This window comes from Pollachius pollachius, assembly GCF_949987615.1.
Source record: "Pollachius pollachius genome assembly, chromosome: 3".
Lineage (NCBI taxonomy): Eukaryota > Metazoa > Chordata > Actinopteri > Gadiformes > Gadidae > Pollachius > Pollachius pollachius.
The window spans coordinates 45744616-45766492 of NC_136936.1; the positions used below are offsets into that span (position 1 = coordinate 45744616).

The 21877-nt window shown below is 46.4% G+C and overlaps 1 protein-coding gene across 1 annotated transcript in view; it reads left to right on the forward strand.

Moving 5' to 3' along the window:
* The window catches only part of fgf14 (fibroblast growth factor 14), a gene marked incomplete at both ends in the record, with an annotated part of 91676 nt that extends 71137 nt beyond the window's left edge, over positions 1 to 20539 (forward strand). Inside the window, 2 exons of the mRNA XM_079732745.1 lie at positions 19008 to 19206; positions 20340 to 20539. Of these exons, the coding sequence (XP_079588871.1) occupies positions 19008 to 19206; positions 20340 to 20539 (399 nt within the window). The remainder of the gene's footprint in view (positions 1 to 19007; positions 19207 to 20339) is intronic.
* Between the last annotated feature and the right edge of the window lie 1338 nt (positions 20540 to 21877).

Genomic DNA, 21877 nt, shown 5'->3' on the forward strand with positions numbered 1-21877 from the left:
TGCGGTAGAATGTGCTTAACGTTCACCTCCTCTCACCTGAGATGTGTCGTGAGGGGCTGCTGCCTGCCGTTAGTCGGGGGAGATTAGAACTCCTCCGAGTGGCTGTGGCTATTCCCCTCTATTTTCTTTCTATATGCATCTCCGCTGGTAATCAGTGGAATGTCTTCCACCCTTCAGGACTGTCATGCCAGTCAAAGGGGTAAGGAGACGCTTGCAGCAGCAAATAGCTGGCTCTTTCCCTAGGCTGGGTCGGAGTGGTTCGGTTCCATTGAGTTTAACTGCCATGCCGTGGCCCCCCTACTCAGCCGAGACCTATTCACCGGGCTCCCTCTCTTAGTCCATTTGGAGGCTCATTTCTGTCCTAATGGAGGCCCTGATCCTACCCACGCCATCCCTCCACCCCCCCCGGCTCACAACCCAGTGTCTGAGCTCCGCCATCTCTGAATTACCGCCGTAATGGCCGCCTGAAAAAGCACACTTTGTCATCCTCCTACTCGTCCTCCTCTTCCTCCTCTTCCTCTTATACCTTCGCTGCCACCTCCTTCTCCTCTTCTCCTCCGACTGCTTCGTCCTTCCCCTGAGAGCTTCCCCTCCCGTCCCGTTTGTCTCTCCTCCTTTGTGAGTGAGGGATGAAGACGGCCCACCCTTTTCTTCCCCTGCCCATTGGGTGTTTTTTGATTAGAGTGAATGCATAGAGAGCAGTGAGACAATGCCACAATAGAGGAATGGCTGCTTTTATTTCTGTGCACGCAACATGAAGCGTTGGGGGCCTAGCATCGTCTGCTGGAGATATCCAGGGTCCCCCAACCCTTTTGATTAAAATTACTTCATGGACGCTGGTATTGTTATTCATTCAGTATTTCGTAATTAATCAGTTTTTTTTCTTTCATCGCGATGACGCATCGTGATTACGGCTCGCGTTCCACTCCTTAGCGGGTGATGAATGAGAAGAAGAGTTAAGAAGAGAGAGACAGAGAGACAGAGACAGAGATACAGAGACATACAGCGAAAGAGAGAGAGAGAGAGAGAGACAGGGAGCGAGAGAGTGAGAGAGAGAGACAGAGAGCGAGAGAGGGGACAAGGAGAGAGAGATGGAGAGAGAAAGAGAGAGATAGAGAGAGAAAGTGTGACAGTGAGATAGAGAGAGAAGAGAGAGCGAGAGAGAGCAAGTGACAGGGAGATAGAGAGAGACAGGGAGGGCGAGAGAGAATCCTCCAGAAGAATAGAAAAAACGACGCGGTAAGACTATTCAAGGCTTCTGGTAGTGCATCATATTCCTTTGTGTGTGGAACCCCAAATTCTATGTGTGGCTAGGAGGGATAAAAAGAGGGAGATAGCATCAGAAAAACTGTGCCGGTTGCCACAAAGGCCTCGCCATGGAATAAAGGAGACTTAAATCTTCTCAGATTGAAGTTCACTGGCTCATTGTATCTGAGCCAATGAACTGCTGGCTAATTTGCGCTCATGGTGGCTGAGATTAGCTCCACCTGGCCCATGATGGAAACAAGAAGGAACATTATGAATGTCTTTTAATCAAAGTGGAAGTGAGACCTTTTTTAGCCAGACACATTTGAATGAGATTAAGCTCATGATATTAGAAAGAAGGACTTCTAGGACCACTGGATCCCAGGAGAACCTGAACACGGGATTGGTTTTCAATCGTGGCATCGTGGTCGGCCACGATGCTGACCACAGAGAGTGCAACTCTGTTCTCGATGATATCGGTCTGCTCATGTCTTTGCTAAAACGGTCTCCAGCCATCTCCCTGGTTTAAAGGTTGGGCATTTCACGATTGGTCGGTTTTCTTTAGAGCTCTGCCCGATTATTTCACCTCACTGGACTCTCTCATGTGCCTGTTTTGTTTTATCTCTTTTTTATTTTCCTCTGGCGTCGGCACTTGTTAGCGCTACCTTTCATGATTGTCAAATTGACTTGCCACATCAATGGAGAGGCCCTTAACGGAAACAAAATGCTTCCAAGGCCCAATCTGGAGCAGTGTTGTGGCTTTGGCCTTCCTCGAAGGGCTGAATCAACCCACCCTATGAGCACACAAGGCCCAGGGCATGTGTTTGCTTTAATGCCTCCGCTGTACACTGACTCACACGCTCACTGGCGGTAGCTCATGCATGCGTTGCCCTTGGAAAGCATCGTTATTGGATCTAGTAGACACCGACGGCACGTGGGGAAGAAGGGGTACCAACAGCTTAGGCAAGCCAGTGGCTTGAACTATGGCATTCTCTCAGGGACATGAGAGCCAAATATCCCTGAAGCTTGGTATTTCTCTGCCATATTTCATATTCATCATGTGTCTCCCATGCATGTGCTTACGTTTCTCTTTAAAGTTCTGCCTATTAAAGAGGGCCTCTCTCAGATGCCTTTCTTCCTTTGCTTTCATCCCTGGAGCCCTTTCCAAATGCATGGCATTTGGGTTAGGCATTTTCCACTGACCTCTTGAAGTTTTCTGACATGGCCCCATATTCACCTGGTATTATCAAAAACCTTTGGACAAAAGGCATTGTACTGAGTCCAGATGTGCGTATTCATGTTATATGTAGGCTTTCTGTATAGAAAGCTATTTGATTTAAAGATTAAACAAATTAACTGTGCTAAATAATAAATGCTAAAGTATACTACTAAAAAAAATCCTAACCTATCTGACAATTGGCAGAGATTCTGATACTGGGAGTCAAAAGTGCCAGAATCTGAAGACGGATCCGTCGGCAAGGTCACCGCTTAAACACTTCCACCTATGCCAGCTCTTCTGTGATCCCTCGCCTGCCGAAACATGAATTACTCCTAATACCTACATACATTGAAGCAGGCCAGGAAATGAGCTCGCAACCCAGTCTCCGCATTACCGCAAATGGCTTGTACCTAATTACTCAGCTGAGTTCCCCTCGGAAGGAGAAATGCGGTTAAATGGGGGAAGCCTCATTATTTTTCCATCCTCTGATGTAACGTCAGCGGGAGATGAAGTGACGGTTTCAGGGGGGGACTGGGGGGGGGGGGGGGGGGGGGGGGGGGGGGGGGGTGGTTGGAGAGTTCTCAGCGGCTTCATGCATAATGAACCAGGTCGGAGGTAGGTGTTGGACCCGGACTGGTGAACCGGAGGCCACTGCCAACGTGGGCTAAGAATAGCTTAGCACTCTCTCCTCCTCCAGACACTTCACGGGCCATTGTGTTATCAACGGCCACCATGCTTGCGCCGGGGGGGCCAGATGCCTTGCGGAAGGATGCAGGTGGACCGACTTGCTGTAGTGGTCTTGATTCGTACAAGGGGGGCGGCTTTGGTGCTCTGGCTTTGTCGTCCGGAAAGGGGATTGAGAGTTTAATCCTGGTATTTGATCCCCTTCTGTTCAGGGTATATGCATATTCCCTCTGTGCATTCTGATTGTAAATTCCGATTCGATTTCCATGGAACCGATGACCAGGATGAATGGTTGGACTCTGCGATGGACTTTACCTTCCAGGCTGGCATCTTTCCTACTTCTTTATTCTGCTGGAAAAGGCTTCACCCCACCTCTGACCCCCCCCCCCCCATGACTGTAACCAGAAATAAGTTGGACCAAAAAGATCAATGGGTATTTAAATATAAATAGGATATGTAAAGAGGATAGATTATGTGCTTGGGATTAGCATCGGAAATCCGCCTCTTGTGTTGTGCCTGTAAGCATTCTTCCGACGCGGTCCCAGCTTCCTAGGGGAGCGTGGAGGAGTTCCGTAAACAAGTCATCTCCACCTGCGTCAGGGCCAGGCGTTACCTCTCCTGAGTGCACAGAGGACTCCAGATCACACCCAGTGCTGCCATTCCAGCCGTCACGCCCTCTGGGAATCAAGCCATGCCCCCTCTGAACCATATATCATAGCAATAAGGCGGCCGGGGAAATGTCCTCTAGCCTCCCTCTAGGTCAACAGCTTAAGGTCTATCAATTTCCAATAAACCCCCATGTCCTCTGATCATTCTTTTATTCCCCTGTTTATTCAGGGTAATTACGACGTTAGGAAAATATACGTGCGGTGGTTTTCTGAATCAGTGGTTCACGAGACACGTATTTATGGTACAGAGCTGAGAGCCTTGTCGCGGCAGAGAGAGCGCCAGGATGAATAGATGAGATGATGACAAGGGTGATGAAAAACCGACCCAACCTCCCATGCAAATGCCTCCGTTTCAACGTGGTTCGCTGTGTGTATCGGGGCGCATTTGTGCATCAACGTGCATTCCAGTTTCTTTTTCTTTGTGTTGTACCTGGGAGATAAGACAAATCCATACGAACGCATTGGAAACTCTCATTGGAAAATTGCATTCCAATCATCAACCCCCTTTAATAGTCAAGGGTCTGATCTTATCCCAACCAATTCCTTTATACACCTATGTGCAACTCGGCAAGAGTATTATGTTCCTGGTTCTTATGTGACCACAAACACCCACGTAATGATGCATGGCAGGTGTGGTATTGAATCGGTTGATGAGATGTGTGATTGGTTGTGATTTGACGTGTTCTTCCTGTGCTGTGATGTGACACGTAATGAGAAAACGGCAGGCCTAGGGGGGGTGGATGTGATGTAAATGGGGTGCGTTTGTGTGTGTTTTTGAGTTTGTGTGTGTGTGTGTGTGTGTGTGTGTGTGTGTGTGTGTGTGTGTGTGTCCTGGCTCATGCTACTGGCTGGACTGATTAATACAATCAGCGGGGCATGCTGAAGAATGCTCTAATATGCCTTCTGAATTTTGAATTATGTGCCTTCTGTTTACAACAAATGAATCATTCAACCAAAACGGCACATTCCTTGTTATACAACAACAATACCTGCCGGTTATTTTCTCATCAGAAAAGCTCTACCAAATAATATGCATAGTACATGACAAATCTGTAATTAGGATGTTTAACTTCTTTTTATGGAAGCTGTTGTGTGATTGCAGAATTTTCATCACAATTATGTGTTTCAATGGAAATCCGGTGTACAGGTCTGGGGAAAGGAATGGGAGGACAGGGGGGGGGGGAGGGAACAGCTTCATATATAAAGATTGCCTTCCTCCATTTGCTCCCACCGGGGGGGGGGGGGGCGACGCAGATGACTACCAGAGGGCAGCCGTTCCAATGCCCTGTGTAGGACATGGGCGGGGTCCTGTAGGATGGAGTGGGCTATCCGGGGACTTAGCTGATCATGTAGGGAGGTCAAAGACGGGAGAGGGAGGTGGGTTGGAGGGGGAGGGAGGGGGGGTTATGATTTTAGTGCAGTGATCACAACATCCTGGAGGCGCCTCTTGTTGTGGATTGTGAGAGCGTGGAACCAGCAGATGAATGAGAAGGTTATTATGGTTTCACTGCAGGAGTTGTAAAATGTGTTTGGGATACTCCTGCTTACCCCCATAGGAGTTTACCTTCCTCAAGGAATACTGAAGCTGTGGGAACGTTTTGGTTTAAAAAACACCGTTTTTCATCAATGACGTTGCCCAGGTATTTGTACTGGTGTACAGCATCCACCGGTTCCCAATGGATTATGGTTGCAGCGCATGATGCCATCCTAATGTATTCATAAAGGTGCTACCTGGTACGTGACCCATAGAATTCCTGCCAGTAAGGCCGCCTAGACCATGAATTGATGGATCACTTTATTAATCCCCTGAGAGGGAATCTTCATTAACCACTGCATAACACCATGAAAACATCAGTAACGGTAGACACAACAGAATTTATGCATGAACCGGCACTGCAAGCAACTGGCACTGCAAGCATCTTTTCAAGATCAGCCACAAGTGGCAATGCACAGACAATTAATCTTTATTAAAAATTGCATTAAAAAAAAAGTACAGTGTCACCGAACACAAACGGCTTTTCCCTTCTTTAAGCGAACCTGGTTCATCCAATGTATGAAGTGCATTGCTTGCCCTCAATGCATGCTCATTACAAGTACATCACAGGGAAGCCTCAGTGTTTTTGTGTTTGGCTTGTAAACCGGCATATGAAGCATAAGTAGTGTGTGGCCTCTCGAAATGAGTTTGAGCAATGCGAACCGTGACCTTCACAGAGAACATTACACATCAGTGGTGGTTCAGTGAAGTTCAGCATTGGCTTGGCTTGTTCACCTTTAACCTGTCGCTTTTATCTGCTCTTTATGCCTTTAATGGTTAAATTATTCATGTTTGTTTAACTATTTGGCAATTGAGCCCTTTTATCCCAAGTTACGATTTGTCGATTTGTGACGGCTTGGGCCCTTGTCAACTTTATCAAAACCTTGACCATGTTTGGATCTTCTGGGAGTCTTCTATGCCTTCATCCCTTGGTGAGAGTGTGTTTGTATGTTTTTCTGTTTGCGTGTGTGTATGTGTGTGCTAATGTTTGTGAGTGTGTATGTTTGTGTGTATGCCTGTGGGCTCACCTTGGTTCCCTGTTGGATCGGTGGGATGTTGTACTAGCATGAGGCATACCAATCTCAACACGCTGTAATTATTATGAAGAGCACGCCCAGTCTGTTGTTATTGGCTGCGTGGGTGATCCTACCGCTGGCCTAATTGTTTTCATCAGTGTGTAAATGTCACGGTCCAAATACAAACGGCTCACAAGATGTTGTTTTTGCCTCAAGTGCGATGTAATGTGCAAATGAGCAACCATAGGGGAAGAAAAACACTTGAAGCCAGTCAGAAGAACCCATCGCAAAACCCTGCCATAATTGGACGGGTATCACAGGCAGACACTGCATAGCGGGGCCGCAACTCATTAAAACACACTCTACAAAGTAAAGCACAGCAGCCAAAAGCGTCTGGAATATATGAATATGTTTCCTGGATCTGCGAGTGTGAGGGGTGTGATGGTGTTATTGCGGTTTAACGTTTCAATGGGGTCACAGGTATTGAGTGTTTGAACGCTGCGGTCTTGCTCGGCCTGTTCCCAGCGTGGGCCGTGGGCCGTGATTAAGATGCACTCGGTGTGACGGGAGACAAGAGAGAAGTCCTCAGTGCTCTCGCGGCGGCTGCCTGCAGCCTGTAATGATGGTGTGTTCTGCCGCCGCTGCTGCCGTCGCTGCCGCCGTTCCCCCTTTCCTCTGCAGATACATTGACGTGTGTCCCGTCACCCCAATGCTTGCACCTACGAGAAAGAAAAGTAACATTTGATTTGGATTCACTGCCGTAGCCTTAAGAAATGAATGGAGTGACAGCTTTTGAGAGGGAGAGGTTGTGAATCAGGAAAATTCAATCTTTTCAATCTTCACTAAGCCCGGGCTCTCACACCCTGCTGCTCACTCTTCATGCATGAGAGAGAGAGAGGGATAGAGGGAGCGAGAGGGAGGGAGGGTGAGTGAGGGAGAGAGAGAGAGAGAGAGGAGTAGAGAGGGAGAGGGAGAGGGAGAGGGAGAGAGAGAGCGAGAGGGAGAAGGGTAGGGAGGGAGAGGGCAGAAGAGAGAGAGAGAGAGAGAGAGAGGGAGAGAGGGAGAGAGAGAGAGAGTGGGAGAGGGGTAGGGAGGGAGAGGGCAGAAGGGAGAGAGAGAGAGAGAGACAGAGTGAGGGGGAATAACTACCATTACAGGAAATCTGGGGACCACCATTTCAGGCACAAAGGCTGCTCGAGTGTGTAGAAGCCATCCATATCACTGCGTTTGTATGGCTGTGTTTGGGAGTAGGAGAGAGAGAGAGAGAGAATTAATGTGAGCTTGTGCACATTTCATTCCAAATGATACACAGGGGAGCTATATAACTATATGACTGTATATCTGTGTCCACATTTATTTTGGAGGGAAAAATGCAATCCTGCGAGGCGTTGCACAGATTCATTAGTGTCACTCCACGATTTCGCCTGCGGTGGAAGATTTACACCCGTAGTTTGCGTTACTCCATAACCCATCCGGGAGCTGCTATGTACTGTACTGTACTGTGTCAGGTATGTAGTGTGGGGAGAATACACTGGGCCTGCTAGTCTGCTTGTAGTTGTGATGTAATCTATCCTGAGCCTTCATAAAACCTGCACACCCAAACTTGTAGGCACACACACACACACACACACACACACACACACACACACACACACACACACACACACACACACATACATGTTAACACACAAACGAACAAGAGCATGCACTTTTTGCATTTAAAATCACTGACATCACACACACCGTCCAGATCTTATGTACAAGTGCAAGAACAGAAAACGATGAGTTCTCAGAGGGAGGAGGCTTCAGAGGGTAAGACAGGCAGAACGGTGCTCCATCGGATGCGTGGAGCTAGCCTCATATGACCCTGTGTCATTAAAAACAGTTTTAAAAAGGGCCCTGCAGCCCCAGATAATCCTTGTCTGTTTAATCGTGCGTTAAGTCTCTGACACCAACGCCACTTACTGTAATTTGGTCAACGACCTGGTGTACATTTTTGATCAAACCTGACAAGAGAGCAAATTAATATATAACTGCTTTTGCACAGGTCTTGACAAAAAAGCAATTGGAGGGTTCCTTTTGTCCAAGGTGGGGACTCTGATAAGACCTTTAAGAAAGACTTCACAGACCATAACAGTGTTTTGGGAGAAAAACGGAACTAAGATTGGAGCAGAATTTAATTTTCTACCAGCAACAGCAGTTTGGGCTCTATTGACCAACTCACCCAAAATTGTGTTCTGTTTTTGTTTTTTTCAAGTTCATTAATGACCCCGAAAGGAGCATCAGCCAATGAAAGGGGAGATTCCAATCAGAGGTTGGCTGATAAAGAAGGGCATTGGTTCATATCCCTTTATTGATCTGCAATGACCAAAGCCTATGATGCAACACACACACACACACACACATACACAAACACACACATACACGTACTGATTGGAGAGAGAGAGAGAGAGAGAGAGAGAGAGAGAGAGAGAGAGAGAGAGAGAGAGAGAGAGAGATGCTATTAGGGACTATCTGGCTGTTCGTCTGCAGGGATCATAAAATATGGCCGCAGCATATTTCATTACTTCAATAATGACCACAGCGATCAGCTTCTAGATCTATAACTTAATATGATTCAATAAAAAAAGCTGTCCAAGTCGTCTATAAAAAACAAAGTTGAAAACACATTAATAGTCTTCATGTCAGAAAGTCCACAACAAGCAGATCCTCAAGCCAATTCTGAAATGTGATACATTATGCAGGGATGATTTTTCTATGCAAAATAGAATCACATCGATCAGGATTCAGATAGATAGATCTAATAGTTGTGAATGGTTCATACCAATTAGTTGTGTCAAGATGCTTTGGAATTATTCATTTATTTTACTTTTATAAATACTGCTCAGTGTTGGCCGTAGGGCTCCATTACATTCAAAGCCTGTGAAGGCTTTTAATGCGGTGAGGGAAGGCTATTTAGATATGTGAATGAATACCAATTATTCTGACCTTTCTCTTTTAGTTTTAGGAGGCCATAGATAGACATTCATTCATCAAAACACTGAGACATCATCTCAGTCCTTTTTTGAGTATTTTCCTTGAATTTAGTTTGTCAATATACGTTGAATGTTAGGTTTATAACATATTAACCAAAAGCAACGCATGAATTGGTTGATTACCCAAAATGCTTTAAGGCTGTCTCCTTTAACGTACTCTAAATCTATCACAGCTACTGCTGTACTTATAGTGAAACATACTCTTTCTAAAGTGCTCCATATCTCCGCAAATAATAGTTTACTTCTCACTGTTGGAGAGGGGGAATTGTATAGTACTAAATCTGGCGAGTTAAAAGGGAAGGCAGGAGAACAAAGCCGGTGGAGCATGAAAGAGAATAACTGATGCAGATCAATTGGACCACAGACGTACTATACATTCACTTTCTTAAAAAAACAACTAAAAACTGACTGGGATGTCGCTCCTAAGAGAAAAACGGTGAATGTGAGAACAGCAGAAGAAACACAGATGGTGAAAGAAAGAGAGGGGAGTAGGTTGCTTCGTTCGTAGCGAAGACAGCATTTATTTCATCCTGCATTTACAGTTAACCTCAGGGATCACCCTTGCGCTGAGTGTGTGCATGTGTGCGCTTGTGTGTGTGTGTGTATGTGTGTGTGGGTGTGTTTTATCTTCTATGGGAGACACTTGAGATGTGGCTGTAAGCTTCTGAACGTGCACCAATGGCTGCAATATGACTAGCAGTATCTAACAGGAACCTTGTCACTATGACTCCCATCGTCCATGGATGTATAACGCATAACACGCACACACAAACCGATGTAGGCACACGTGCAGTTTCACACGCATGTGAACGTGCACGCAAAGATAATACTGTCCCACCCGACTAAAGACTCTGAAAGGACAATGGCTTTCAAAATAATGTTGTGTTTTCTGTCCTGAAGCCACAGCCCCACTGACTAACCGTTGGGCTCTTATCCATTTACAAATTACACAAATCCCTGACAACACTTATTGATCTTCCATCTGTGTTATTCTCGGGGGAAATGGTTTCTGTCAGCAATGGCTCGGACTGTTTAACAACACAAAGAAAGCTCAAATATAAAACCAAATGTGTTGTAGAGGTGGGTGGAATTGTGACATTAAGTGAAATTAAACGTTACCGCAGCCTCAAACTCGAACCACTGAATTGCTGCGGTCTGCCCTGTGTCCCAACTGAGGCAGGGGGTGGGGGCAAGGGAAAGTCTCCAGACTGTTAAATCATGCATCCATCTGACTGGCCTGTCTGCATAGTATCCCTCTCATCAGCAGTATCAGGCTGAGGAGAAGTCAGACTAAATATATGATAAGAGAGATGAACATTGTCCATGTAACTGTGCTCCGTTACATTGATGAATCACTGCCTGTGACTGACTGTGAGTTTAGCCGGGTGTACAGGGAGGCCCATTCTGTTGAGATGATTGATGGACGGATACATGTTTTATTTATTTTTTTAAATGCTGATCACTGAGTGAGTGTAAGCGTGTATTCTTCTTTCCCGCATGCATTTATATTGAAGGGACGCGCATGAAATGTGTGCATGCATGCTTGTGTGTGCGTGCGTGCGTACGTGCAAGTGTGTAAGTGCATGCATGCGCGCGCGCTTGTGTGTGTGGGCGCGTGCGTGTGTGTGTGTGTGTGTGTGTGTGTAAGTGCATGTTTACATGTGTGTTTGTGTGTGTGTGTGTGTGTATGTGTGTTTTTGTGTGTTTGTTCATGCGTGTGTGTGTTTGTGTGTGAGTTCATGCGTGTTTGTATGTGTGTGTGTGGTTGGCCCATGAAAAGCTGTGCATGGATAGTTAGAAATCTAAACCCCACTAAAGGTCACCATCCTGAGGGGAAGCATATTGAAAGCTTAAGTGCCTCCGGTGAACACTTTGAAAGCGTCACTGCTTTTTCATATAAATAGACACCACTCCATGACAACCAGGTCTGCTGGCTAGAGCGGAATAGGATGGGAAGTTACCGGCTGGTGAAGTGGGATTCTCGTCTGAGGAAGGATGTTTTCTCGGCCCGGGGCCAAGAATGAAACAAAATGGAAACACCCAGGGAAGATGTACTCTGCGTTGCAGAGTACATCTTATATACGCAATTGACAACAAGACAGCGCTAGCGAGGCAACCTTTGTACTCCCACACATTCACACAACTGATCCATCCAGACCTTAATTCCATCCATCCATCCACACCATTCAGCCATCCATCCACACCATTCAGCCATCCATCCATCCATCCATCCACACCATTCATCCATCCATCCATCCATCCACACTATTCTCCATCCATCCAATCCGCCCACAAAGCAAGCAAACAAGCAACCGATCAGAGCTGGGATTCCACTTCATTTTACCATATCAAATGGTCTACTTTATGCAAATAAATAAACAATGCATATGTTTCATATTCATTTATGTATTCCAAGACACTGGCTTGACTTTAAGACACAAGCTAAATCTACCAACACACTTCAAAAGGTTTCTGGAAGATACGCCATGGCCTTCGTTATGAGGCTACTTAAATCAGTATTTGTTCATTAAGGAAGGAAGAAATTGCAATTTGCACTTCAAATAGCAAAATTGATTTTTTAATATTCATTGCTCTTTTCTCATCACATTCCATGAAGTCAGCGTTAAAACCATAAATTTGTGTAATGGGTACATTGCGGTGTCTATGCAGTGTACCTGAACTCTGAACTCTGCAGATAATCAGAGCCTTGTAATGGACTGGAACCAGGTGAAATAATGATTACAGAGCTCTATTAGAACTCATTTAACTCCGTGACATGAGAACAAAGCTTCAGCATTGGTGATTCATATGAGGAGATGTTCCACCATGCTACACATTGCAATTAAAATGGAAATGAACTTAGTTATTTGAAAATATTTGATGTACGGTTAATCAAGTGCATCGACATTTCACAGAAGCTTCTTGGATTTTGTCTTGAATCAAAATCCCAACACACACACACACACACACACACACACACACACACACACACACACACACACACACACACACACACGCACACACACACACACACACATACACACTGCTGAATACATAAAGCAACATGAAATTCCTCAAAGGAGCATAGACCACATTACATTAAGATATATAAATATGAACAGTAATAATCCACTGTGATTTCCCCACAATGATTTTCTCAGCTCTGTCTTGCCAAACGGTTATCTTTTCTTCATTGTTAAACAAGTCAGGGATTTCAGTTATGCATGAGAGAGCTGTTCGCCATTGCTAACCTTCTGCTCCAGCGTTTACATTTAAATAATGGTTGAACTACCAACTGATCGCAAGTCCTTCAGGGCTTTCCCATTGCCGTCTTTCCCGTAGCACTCATTGCTCGACGCCTACAACGTCGATGCGTGTGGTAGACTGTATATATTGAATGTAAATGCATGAAAGCACAATGCATTTCTAACGAATGAATGACACCGAAAAAGGCCGAAAGCATACATCACATCGTACGCCCTTGCAGCGCACCTGCACTGCATCCCAGTGATTACCTAATTGCCCCCACTCGGTGGGCTAATGGAGGTGTTGCAGGAACGTCATGGCAAATGGGATTCTGTGGAATTAAATATTAATTATATATTTAAGGGCACACCATTGCTAGTGTTCGCAAAGCCTCACTGCCGCACGCTCTCTCTCCATCTGTAGCTACATATATATATATATATATATATATATATATATATATATATATATATATATATATATATATATGTGTGGGTGTGGGTGAGTGTATGTGGGTGTGAGTATTTGTCGGTGGGTGGGTGTGTGTGGGTTTGTATATGTGTGTGTGGGTGGGTGTGTGTATCTGTCTGGGTGTGTGTTTGTGTGTATCTGTGTGTATCTGTCTGGGTGTGTGTTTGTGGGTGTGTGGATATGTCTGTGCGTGTGTGTGTGTGTGTGTGTGTGTATGTGTATGTGTGGATTTGTCTGTGTATGTGTGTTGGTGTTTGTGGGTGTGTGTGTGTGGGTGTGTGTGTGCATGTGTGTGGGTGTGTATTGGATGCCACTAACAAAATGGTTTGTTACGGGCCGCCTCTTTTCGTTTAGCCGCTGTCTCCCCTGCTCTTTCTGATTTGGTAATCAGGCAGCTCTGCCGAAGCTCCCCAAGACACACACACACACTCACACACACACTCACACACTCACTCACACACTCACTCACACACTCACACCCACCCACAGTGGACGTGACTCTTATACATATGAGAGCCGCCCTGTATTGTGCATGCAGCCAAGTCTTGTGGGAGGCTGACCTTTTTCCGTGGATTAATAGGCTTTATGCCGGTCGCATTAATAAACAATTTCTTCATTTCGGTGCCGTCATTGTGTGTGTGATCGTGTGTGTGTGTTTATGTGTGAGTCTGCAAATCACTCTGCATATTGATCCCCCTACACGTTTCCGCCCCCCCCCACCCCCGAGTCACCTATCGTTACACCTTCCCCCACCCCCATCAAACCTGTCCAATCATTGTCTCACTCTTAATCACTTTCTCGTCGTCTCCCCGCCACATCACCTCCACCCCCCCTCCCCCTCAGATTTCCCTCTTTCCCTTCCTCACGATTCGCCTTTCTTCCTTCCACACTCCCACTCTCTCCATCTGTCTGTTCTATCGGCTCTTCTTCTGCCTCACTCCCTGAAGCATGTCTTGTTTTTTTCCCACATCGCTGTCGACGCCCTCTTCCTCCCTCTCCTCCTTTATTTTCCCCTTCATCCCTCACCCTATGTCTTCCCACCGATGTTCATCCTGCTCCTTATGCTCCGGATCCAGCCGGCTCCATCGCTGTCCGTCACCCTACTTGTGGTTCGCCCTCCCTCCCTCCCTCCCTCGTGCTCTTTTCTCTCTCCCTCTCTCCCCCTCTCCCTCGTGCTCTTTTCTCTCTCCCTCTCTCCCTCTCTCCTGTGTGTGTGTGTCTCTTTGCTTTGGTAAAGTCCTCTGATGGTGTGTGGCTGAGCGGCAGCGCCGGCCCTTTCCCTGTCTGCGGCCAAGGTCAATTATCGCCTTCCAGTCGGAGCGTTGCCAATCAGGGGGCGGGGGCCGCCGGGCGGAGCGCCGGGCGGAGCGCCGGGCGGGAGGGCGGGAGGGCGGGTGGGAGTGGCAAGGGGACGGGGAGGGGGGGAGAGAGTCGAGAGGGGGGAGAAAATCAACCGCTTGCTGCCTCAAAATGATTAGATTTACTGGTAGTGGGAAGTTGTGAGCGCTGCCTGTGGCCCTATGTGGAGCGACGTGTCTTCAACGTCACTCTCATTTTTATCAACAAAGAAAATATATATATATATCAAGTGAGGCTTTTCTATTCTGCCGTTATATATGCTGTTTTTTTCCTTTCAAACATCCCTGTCTGTTGGAACTGAAACCATATGCAGAAATATATGTCTTTATTGCATAAATCAAGACTCTTTGTGTTCTGTTTGATACACGTGAGACTTTCTTACACAATATTATTGCCTTAAGAGAGCTGCAAATACAAAGCTGAAAGTTGCACATTTATCATCGCTATGTGATAACTATATTGTGTGTCGCACACATAGAAATACATAGAAAACTGACCAAAGTTATAAACGAATAAACGAATAAAGACAAAAAAAACTAAACAAAAATACTTATACAATATACTTTATATTTTCATATGTTCAGTTTCCTATGTACGGCAATATATCACAATATAGTGATCTCAATATAACGATGATAGATGTGCATATTTTAGGGTTTATCTTTTCAGGCAATAATATTATGCAAGGAAATTTCACCTAAATCAAACAGAACACGAAGGGAGCCATGAATAAATAATATTTATATATGTATATATGCATATATATATAAAAACAAACATTACCAACAGACTGGGCTATTACAGCAGGATAGAATGGACTCACTTGATTTTCAAGTGTGTCTTGGTTTGTGAATATAGATGCATGGGGAAGCCCAGACGCTTCCCATAACGCATAGCTATCTCGAGGCCCCGTCTCTGTTACCATGGAAACCAAGACCAAAGGTATGTGTCATGTTCTGGGCACGGGGAAAATGGGGAGAGCGGGGGGGGGGTGTTGGGGAAGAGAGGTTGAGGCAGAGAAATGAAAAGAGGCTTGACAGGAAAAAGCTCTTGTGGCTGTCAGTTGGTTCACCTTAATAAAGTTTGCAGGCAGCAGATCAAAAGCAAAGAGGGCCGCTGGCACGCATGCTGTGCAGTCCTACCTGTATCGCCGACTTGATTCAGCCTGATTTGGTTCTGTACCGCAGTGCCGAACACTCTATATCCAAACGAGAACAAAAGAACGAAATCCTTGCTCCTTTAATATTATATTAGGGTCCAGTCGAGGATGGTCTATGATTGGACTCCATTGTGCCTATGTGGGTCTACCTGTAGGCATCCCTGAGCATGATACACATCCCCTGCCTGTTCATATTGAACCAAACCACACTGTTGCGCCCTTTTGATAAATGTGTCTGCTAAACAGCAAATAGTCATTTTGTCAGGGTGGAATTAACTGATGACTTGTGGGATTAAAGCTGTTGGATGAAAGTGGGAAAAGTGAATAGTAAAATAGTAAATATGACGCTGCTGTCAAAAACACAGAGGATATCGGGATTATAGTGTGGATATTTGTAATCGTTAAAGGAACAAAAAGAAAGAACAAACACGTCATTCAATCCTTTCTCCGTGGCATTTTCTTTCTTTAAAATAACACCACAGTGTACTTATCAGACTTATAATCAGCAAACAATTTAATCTGAACAAAGCTTGTATGTTTTCAAAGCGATTATTGATGACTGGCAGCTCTAAATCTTTGTTAAACATCAAACTCTGGTAAAAATGAATAAATATAAAAAGAAAAAAAATAGAGCAAGGACAAACCTCCCCCGCTTCGCCTGCACATCAAAACACAGATTTACATTCTTGAGTGTAAACATAATAAAGTCCTGTGATTAGACACAACTATGGCTCCGCATTCAGGTTGCTGCGTTCTGATTGCTCAGGCACAGACACCGGTAGCTGTCTGTAGGTAATCAAGGATAGGCTGAAGCCCGCTCCGGCACACGCATAACATGGCAAATTACAGCTGCAGTCAAGCTACAACCCAATTATCCTGGTGAGGGAGAAAGTGGAACTAATGCACGGGTTGAAGTGAAGCACGGAAGCATGACGCAAATGCGGGTTTTTCCTTTGATTCGGGCCACTCCCAAAGCGTCAGTCTTTGATGCTGCTAGACGATCAATTGTGAGGAGAAAGGCCTGTGTGTTTTCATAACTCCGCAACCGCAACTCTGGGACCCTCGACTCCACTCCGTACTTGAATTTAATGGGCATTCTGTAGTATCGTCCCGGTTCATTTAGCCGGAGGTCTCCAGCGTCCTGCTCCACACCGGGGTTTCCTCTCGACAATAATTCTGCTAATGTGTAGCTTGTCTTGTGTGTGTGCTACAGCATGCAATGGTCTTTTTAACCCCGGGGCCCTTTGCTGTCTCTGGCTGCCAGAGCGCTGTCTCTCTCTGACAACCCCACCATGATAAGCTGCCTTTTGGTGAACTGCAGCCAGATGCTGACACAACATAAATCCCCAAAATGAATAATAATGAAGATGGATCTAGCGTTGTCCGGGAGCTGGATGTTTATTTATGTGGCGGTTGAAATGGGGGGGGGCGCCCTTTAGAAAGGTTTAATCAGACATGGCTGTCAATCAATGCATTGTTCAGCTCCAGCTCGTTTTGAGTTTTGTTTTGACTTGAGCTGAAGATGGCTGCGAATTGACTCGGATCAACGTCAGCCATCGGATTAGCTGTCATCCCTCGCCCTTCGTATAGATTCTGAGTTACGGGGGTTGTGTGATGTTACCAATGGCTAGACATGCATCCGGGGACGATCCTTATCAGTGGCTGCGTCAACAACATGTTTACAACCCGCCCATGTCATCATGGTGAAAGACACTTGTTACCCTTGTGTGCTCGTGTTACGGCAGCTTCGACTCCCTGTGGTTTGACGGGTGATGAACCCTCAGCTCGCAGTGGGTTCCTAAATACAGCCACGTGCCTCTGTTATTAGTTGTTACGGCTTCCTTAAGTGTACCTGTTGTCCTTCTAACGCAAAGTGCTGCCTTCACTGCAGTACTTCCAGACGGTCCGGCGCTGACAGGAGTCAATTAGCGGAGGGCTGATAACCGCTATTATGTTGTGCTTCGTGTGTCACGGGTGAACAGGAACCAAGCTTGATGCAGGTAAACACACCCAAATGTCGCTCTGCTCCCAGAGGGGGATCACCGTGACCCTTTACCAGACAGTGGGAACAAGTCTTATCAAAAAAGTGTATTGCAATAAAAAAATAACGAAAGCTACTTCGCCATAACAACGTCTCTGAATGCATTCCTTCATCAGAGCGTCGAAGGTGCTGCTCTAAACGATATAATAACACCAGTGAAGTCCATGAATGTATTTATTTGTGTGGAGGCGTCCCAACAGATGTGCAGAGCTTCGTGGAGCGGGTAACGAGCCGCTCTGATTAATACACCCCCGCCTCCCTATGAAAGACTTTATTTTTAGCGAGGCAGGGCGGACAATGCAGAAGTGCTTTCTATGACCCTTCTGGTCGGAGATGGATGGGAAATGGTGGAGAGAGAGAGAGAGAGACAGAGAGAGAGAGACAGAGAGAGAGAGACAGAGAGACAGAGAGAGAGAGAGACAGAGAGACAGAGAGAGAGAGAGAGAGAGATGGAGGGGGAGATGGAGGGGGAGAGAGAGAGACAGACAACGACAGAGATGGAGGGGGAGAAGGAGGGGGAGAGGGAAGGAGGTGGAGAGAGAGATAGAGAGAGAGGGAAAGAGGGAGGAAGAGAGAACAAGAGAGAGAAAACGAGAGAGAGTGAGAGAGATGGTGCTTTCGCTGTACAATTGTCATTGATGAATCGGGGGTGTAAAAAATAGTGGGAAGAATCTGTGGTTCAGACATGTCTTTTTAGGTGTGCTGCTGCTGAGTATGTCCTAGTACTATAGTGTTGTATTGGCTCCACAAGCCTCAAGAGAAACGCTCTCTCTTTGTGTTTGGAGATGTTCTTTTGCCTGGGGAGCAGCTGGGGGGGCGGGACACAGACTAACAATTTATAACCTCTGTTGAGAACAAGTGCTAATTGGCTAATTCAGTGCCTGGACATCCAGTGTCAAGGTGAGGGCGCTGGAGAAGCTGGCTGTTGCGCTTCATCAGAGCAGATTATCACAACGGTGCATGAATCAAACCAGATTAGATCTGGTACGGCGCTCTGTCATACATCATATATATATATAGCGCAGATGCATGTCCTTTTCAGTACTGCAGGTGTCCTTTTCAGTACACCAGATGTCCTTTAAGTACAGCAGGTGATGGTCTAGGAAGTTTCTGTTCTAGCTACAGCATTAGGCAAGGATGTCCTCAGGCCGCCATATACAGCAGAACCACGTGGTCTAGTGAATAATTCATCATAATCTGAATGTGAGATTTGCAGGATTCTACATGACTCCACCTGTAGGGGTTTCCCGCTCAAGACTTAAAAGGCTTTCTCCTAGTCAAGGCCAGAGAAGCCCAAAGGTATGACAACGCCTTTCTCCTTTTTCCTCAGGAACTCTTTACGGCGGAATGCAAATTCAAGGAGTCTGTATTTGAAAACTATTATGTCATCTACTCGTCCATGTTGTATCGACAACAAGAGTCGGGGCGGGCGTGGTTCCTGGGCCTGAACAAAGATGGCCAAGCCATGAAGGGGAACCGAGTAAAGAAGACCAAACCAGCCGCTCACTTCCTGCCCAAGCCATTAGAAGGTAAGCCAGGGTTTATTCTGCAGGGGTTTATTCTCCAGGGCTTTATTCTCCAGGGATTTAATCTCCAGAGGTTTGACAAAGGAACGGAATCACTCGGGAGACTGAGACTCTATAGAAGTTATTACTTCTATAAAGCCATTGGGGGGGGGGGATTTCCTAAAGACCTTGTTTGGATCAAACCTTGGAAATTCAACAACAACAGCAAAGTATCTCGTCTAGTCATTATCCCCCCTGTGCTTACTAACAGGCCAGCAGCGTGAGGCACCATAAAGCCATTCTGTCCATGTTGTAAATTGTATCCGCTGGCTGAATTTCAATGAAAGTCTGTGTCGCCCGTCCGTGTGGATGTTTTATGGTGGCACACATGATGCGGCCATCAGGCCCACATACCCATAAGCCAGATTTATGGCCACTTGTGTCTCTTTTGTTCTATATTTATCTTTTGGTGTTGTGCCGTTGAGGCGATAATGAGAATCTTTTTGTTTCGTAACAATGAAAAACATAAAAAATGAAGTTGTTTGTATTTTATGTTTAAGCCATTTTTAGTGGAAGTGATCTTATTAAGAAATATAAATATGTCACATGAGTCATGTCTCGGTTGAACAAAGTACTATTTCTTTATGATTATTATGTTCAATTTGTGGACCCACTTTTTTTTTAGATGAATTATCTCAAGATCTAACTTTGGCTGTCACTATAATGCACTAATTATTTTATTACACAACTTGCTATTAAATGGCTACGGTCTGTTACTCCTGAATAGCAGACCGCTGCTATTAATAACAGACCGTTTGCTATGGATGCTATATACAACCAAAGCATTGAACATTTTCAAACCTATAAAATCATAATGTTGTTCATCCAATTGTAAGATATCAAACTGTGAAATGATTAATTTCTTAAGGCAACTGGCATGTAACAAGCTTGGTTTTACATGCAATAAAGACCGGCTCGCCTTATCCGTTACCTAAAAGCCGTCTAAAGTTGATACTGCACTTTCTCCTAGCGACTCCCAACTGTTTACATTACTTTGGACGCAAGCGTAGACTAAATCGACCCGACCTGAACGTACTAGTGAAGGTTCTGCCTCCGGTTCCACCCAACACACCTGTGTTCTCGCCCTCCTCCCCCAGTTGCCATGTACAGAGAGCCCTCGCTGCACGACGTCGGAGAGACAGTGCCCAAGGCGGCGGCGGCGGCGGCGGCGGCGGCGGCGGCGGCGGCGGCGGCGGCGGCGACCGGGGCCGCGGCCGCCACCAGTAAAAGCACAAGTGAGCCGGCGATGATGAACGGGGGGAAACCGGTCAGCAAGCCCGACAAGCCTGCCACATAGCCACACCTGACCAGCGCAGGGTGTGTGTGTGTGTGTGTGTGTGTGGTTGTGTACGCGTGTGTGTACACCTTTGTGTGTTTGTGTGCGTGTGACAAAGAGCGAGAGCGAGAGAGAGAGAGAGGGGCGCTTGCAGTGGTGGGAGGAGAAAGGAGGGGGAGGTTGGGGGGGTGGTAAGGGTGGGCTTGGGGTGGGGGTAAGGGCGTGGAGGAGGGACGAGGGGCTTGCCCTACTATTAGACTCTGAGCGGGACTCTTCCTCTGTGGTGGATGATGCAGGTCACCAGGCAAGACACCTCCTACCTCCTTCCTCATCTTCTTCTTTGTCCCCCTCCTCCTCCTCCTCCCCCTGGCCCACGGCCCTCGTGATTGGTTCGGATGAATTTCACTCGGACGGCGGACGGGGTGGTCGCGGAGCTGACGCTCCCCGCTGCGCTGGACGGGAAACGCGGATGAAAAAAGGGGAACTCTGATCTCGGAGTGCCTGGCCGGACACGGAATGCCTTTAGAATCCTCTCTGTAACCATGGGAACCCCACGAGAACGACGCGCGTCCAGCGGCCACGCGCGCGCTAACTTGCTTGCCTAAGGCTCGTCTGAGATCAGCCGCCACCACAGACACCCCACCCACCCACCACACCCAGCCCACCCACCACACCCAGCCCCCCCCCACCCACCCACCACACCACAGACACCCACCCCCACCCAACCCCACCGGTCCCACATGACAGCCTGTCAGGGCAGAGGCTTGTGTCCTTTTAGATCTATTTTCTATACTGCAGTGCACCAGCTCTGGGGTGGGATGGAGACTGAACAAATAGAGTCAAACGAAAACACTTTGGATTGCTCATCGACTATTTTTTACAACTTTGTTGCCCCTCCACCCTCTCTTTATAACTCTCGTCTCACACTTTTCTTTCCTTCTCTTTGTAATTTAGAAACAACAAAAATATACTGTTGGAAGGGCAGCAGACTGTGTTTGTGTGTGTTTGTGTGTGTGTGTGTGTGTGTGTGTGTGTGTGTGTGTGTGTGTGTGTGTGTGTGTGTGCGTGTGTGCATGTGTGTGTGTGTGTGTGTGTGTGGATAAGTTTGTCACAAATCACAACAATGTAAAAGACAAGACACAACAAGTGAAGAGAATGCCATTATTCTTATTGTCAGTACAACACCTGCATACCTGCAATCATGTGCATGCACACACTCACAAACACACACGCACGCACGCAGGGGCACATACTCTCACACACACACACACACACACACACACACACACACACACACTCACTCGTTAAAAATAGAGTCTATGGGTTTTTCACACCTCAATCGAAACAGACAGGCCGGCA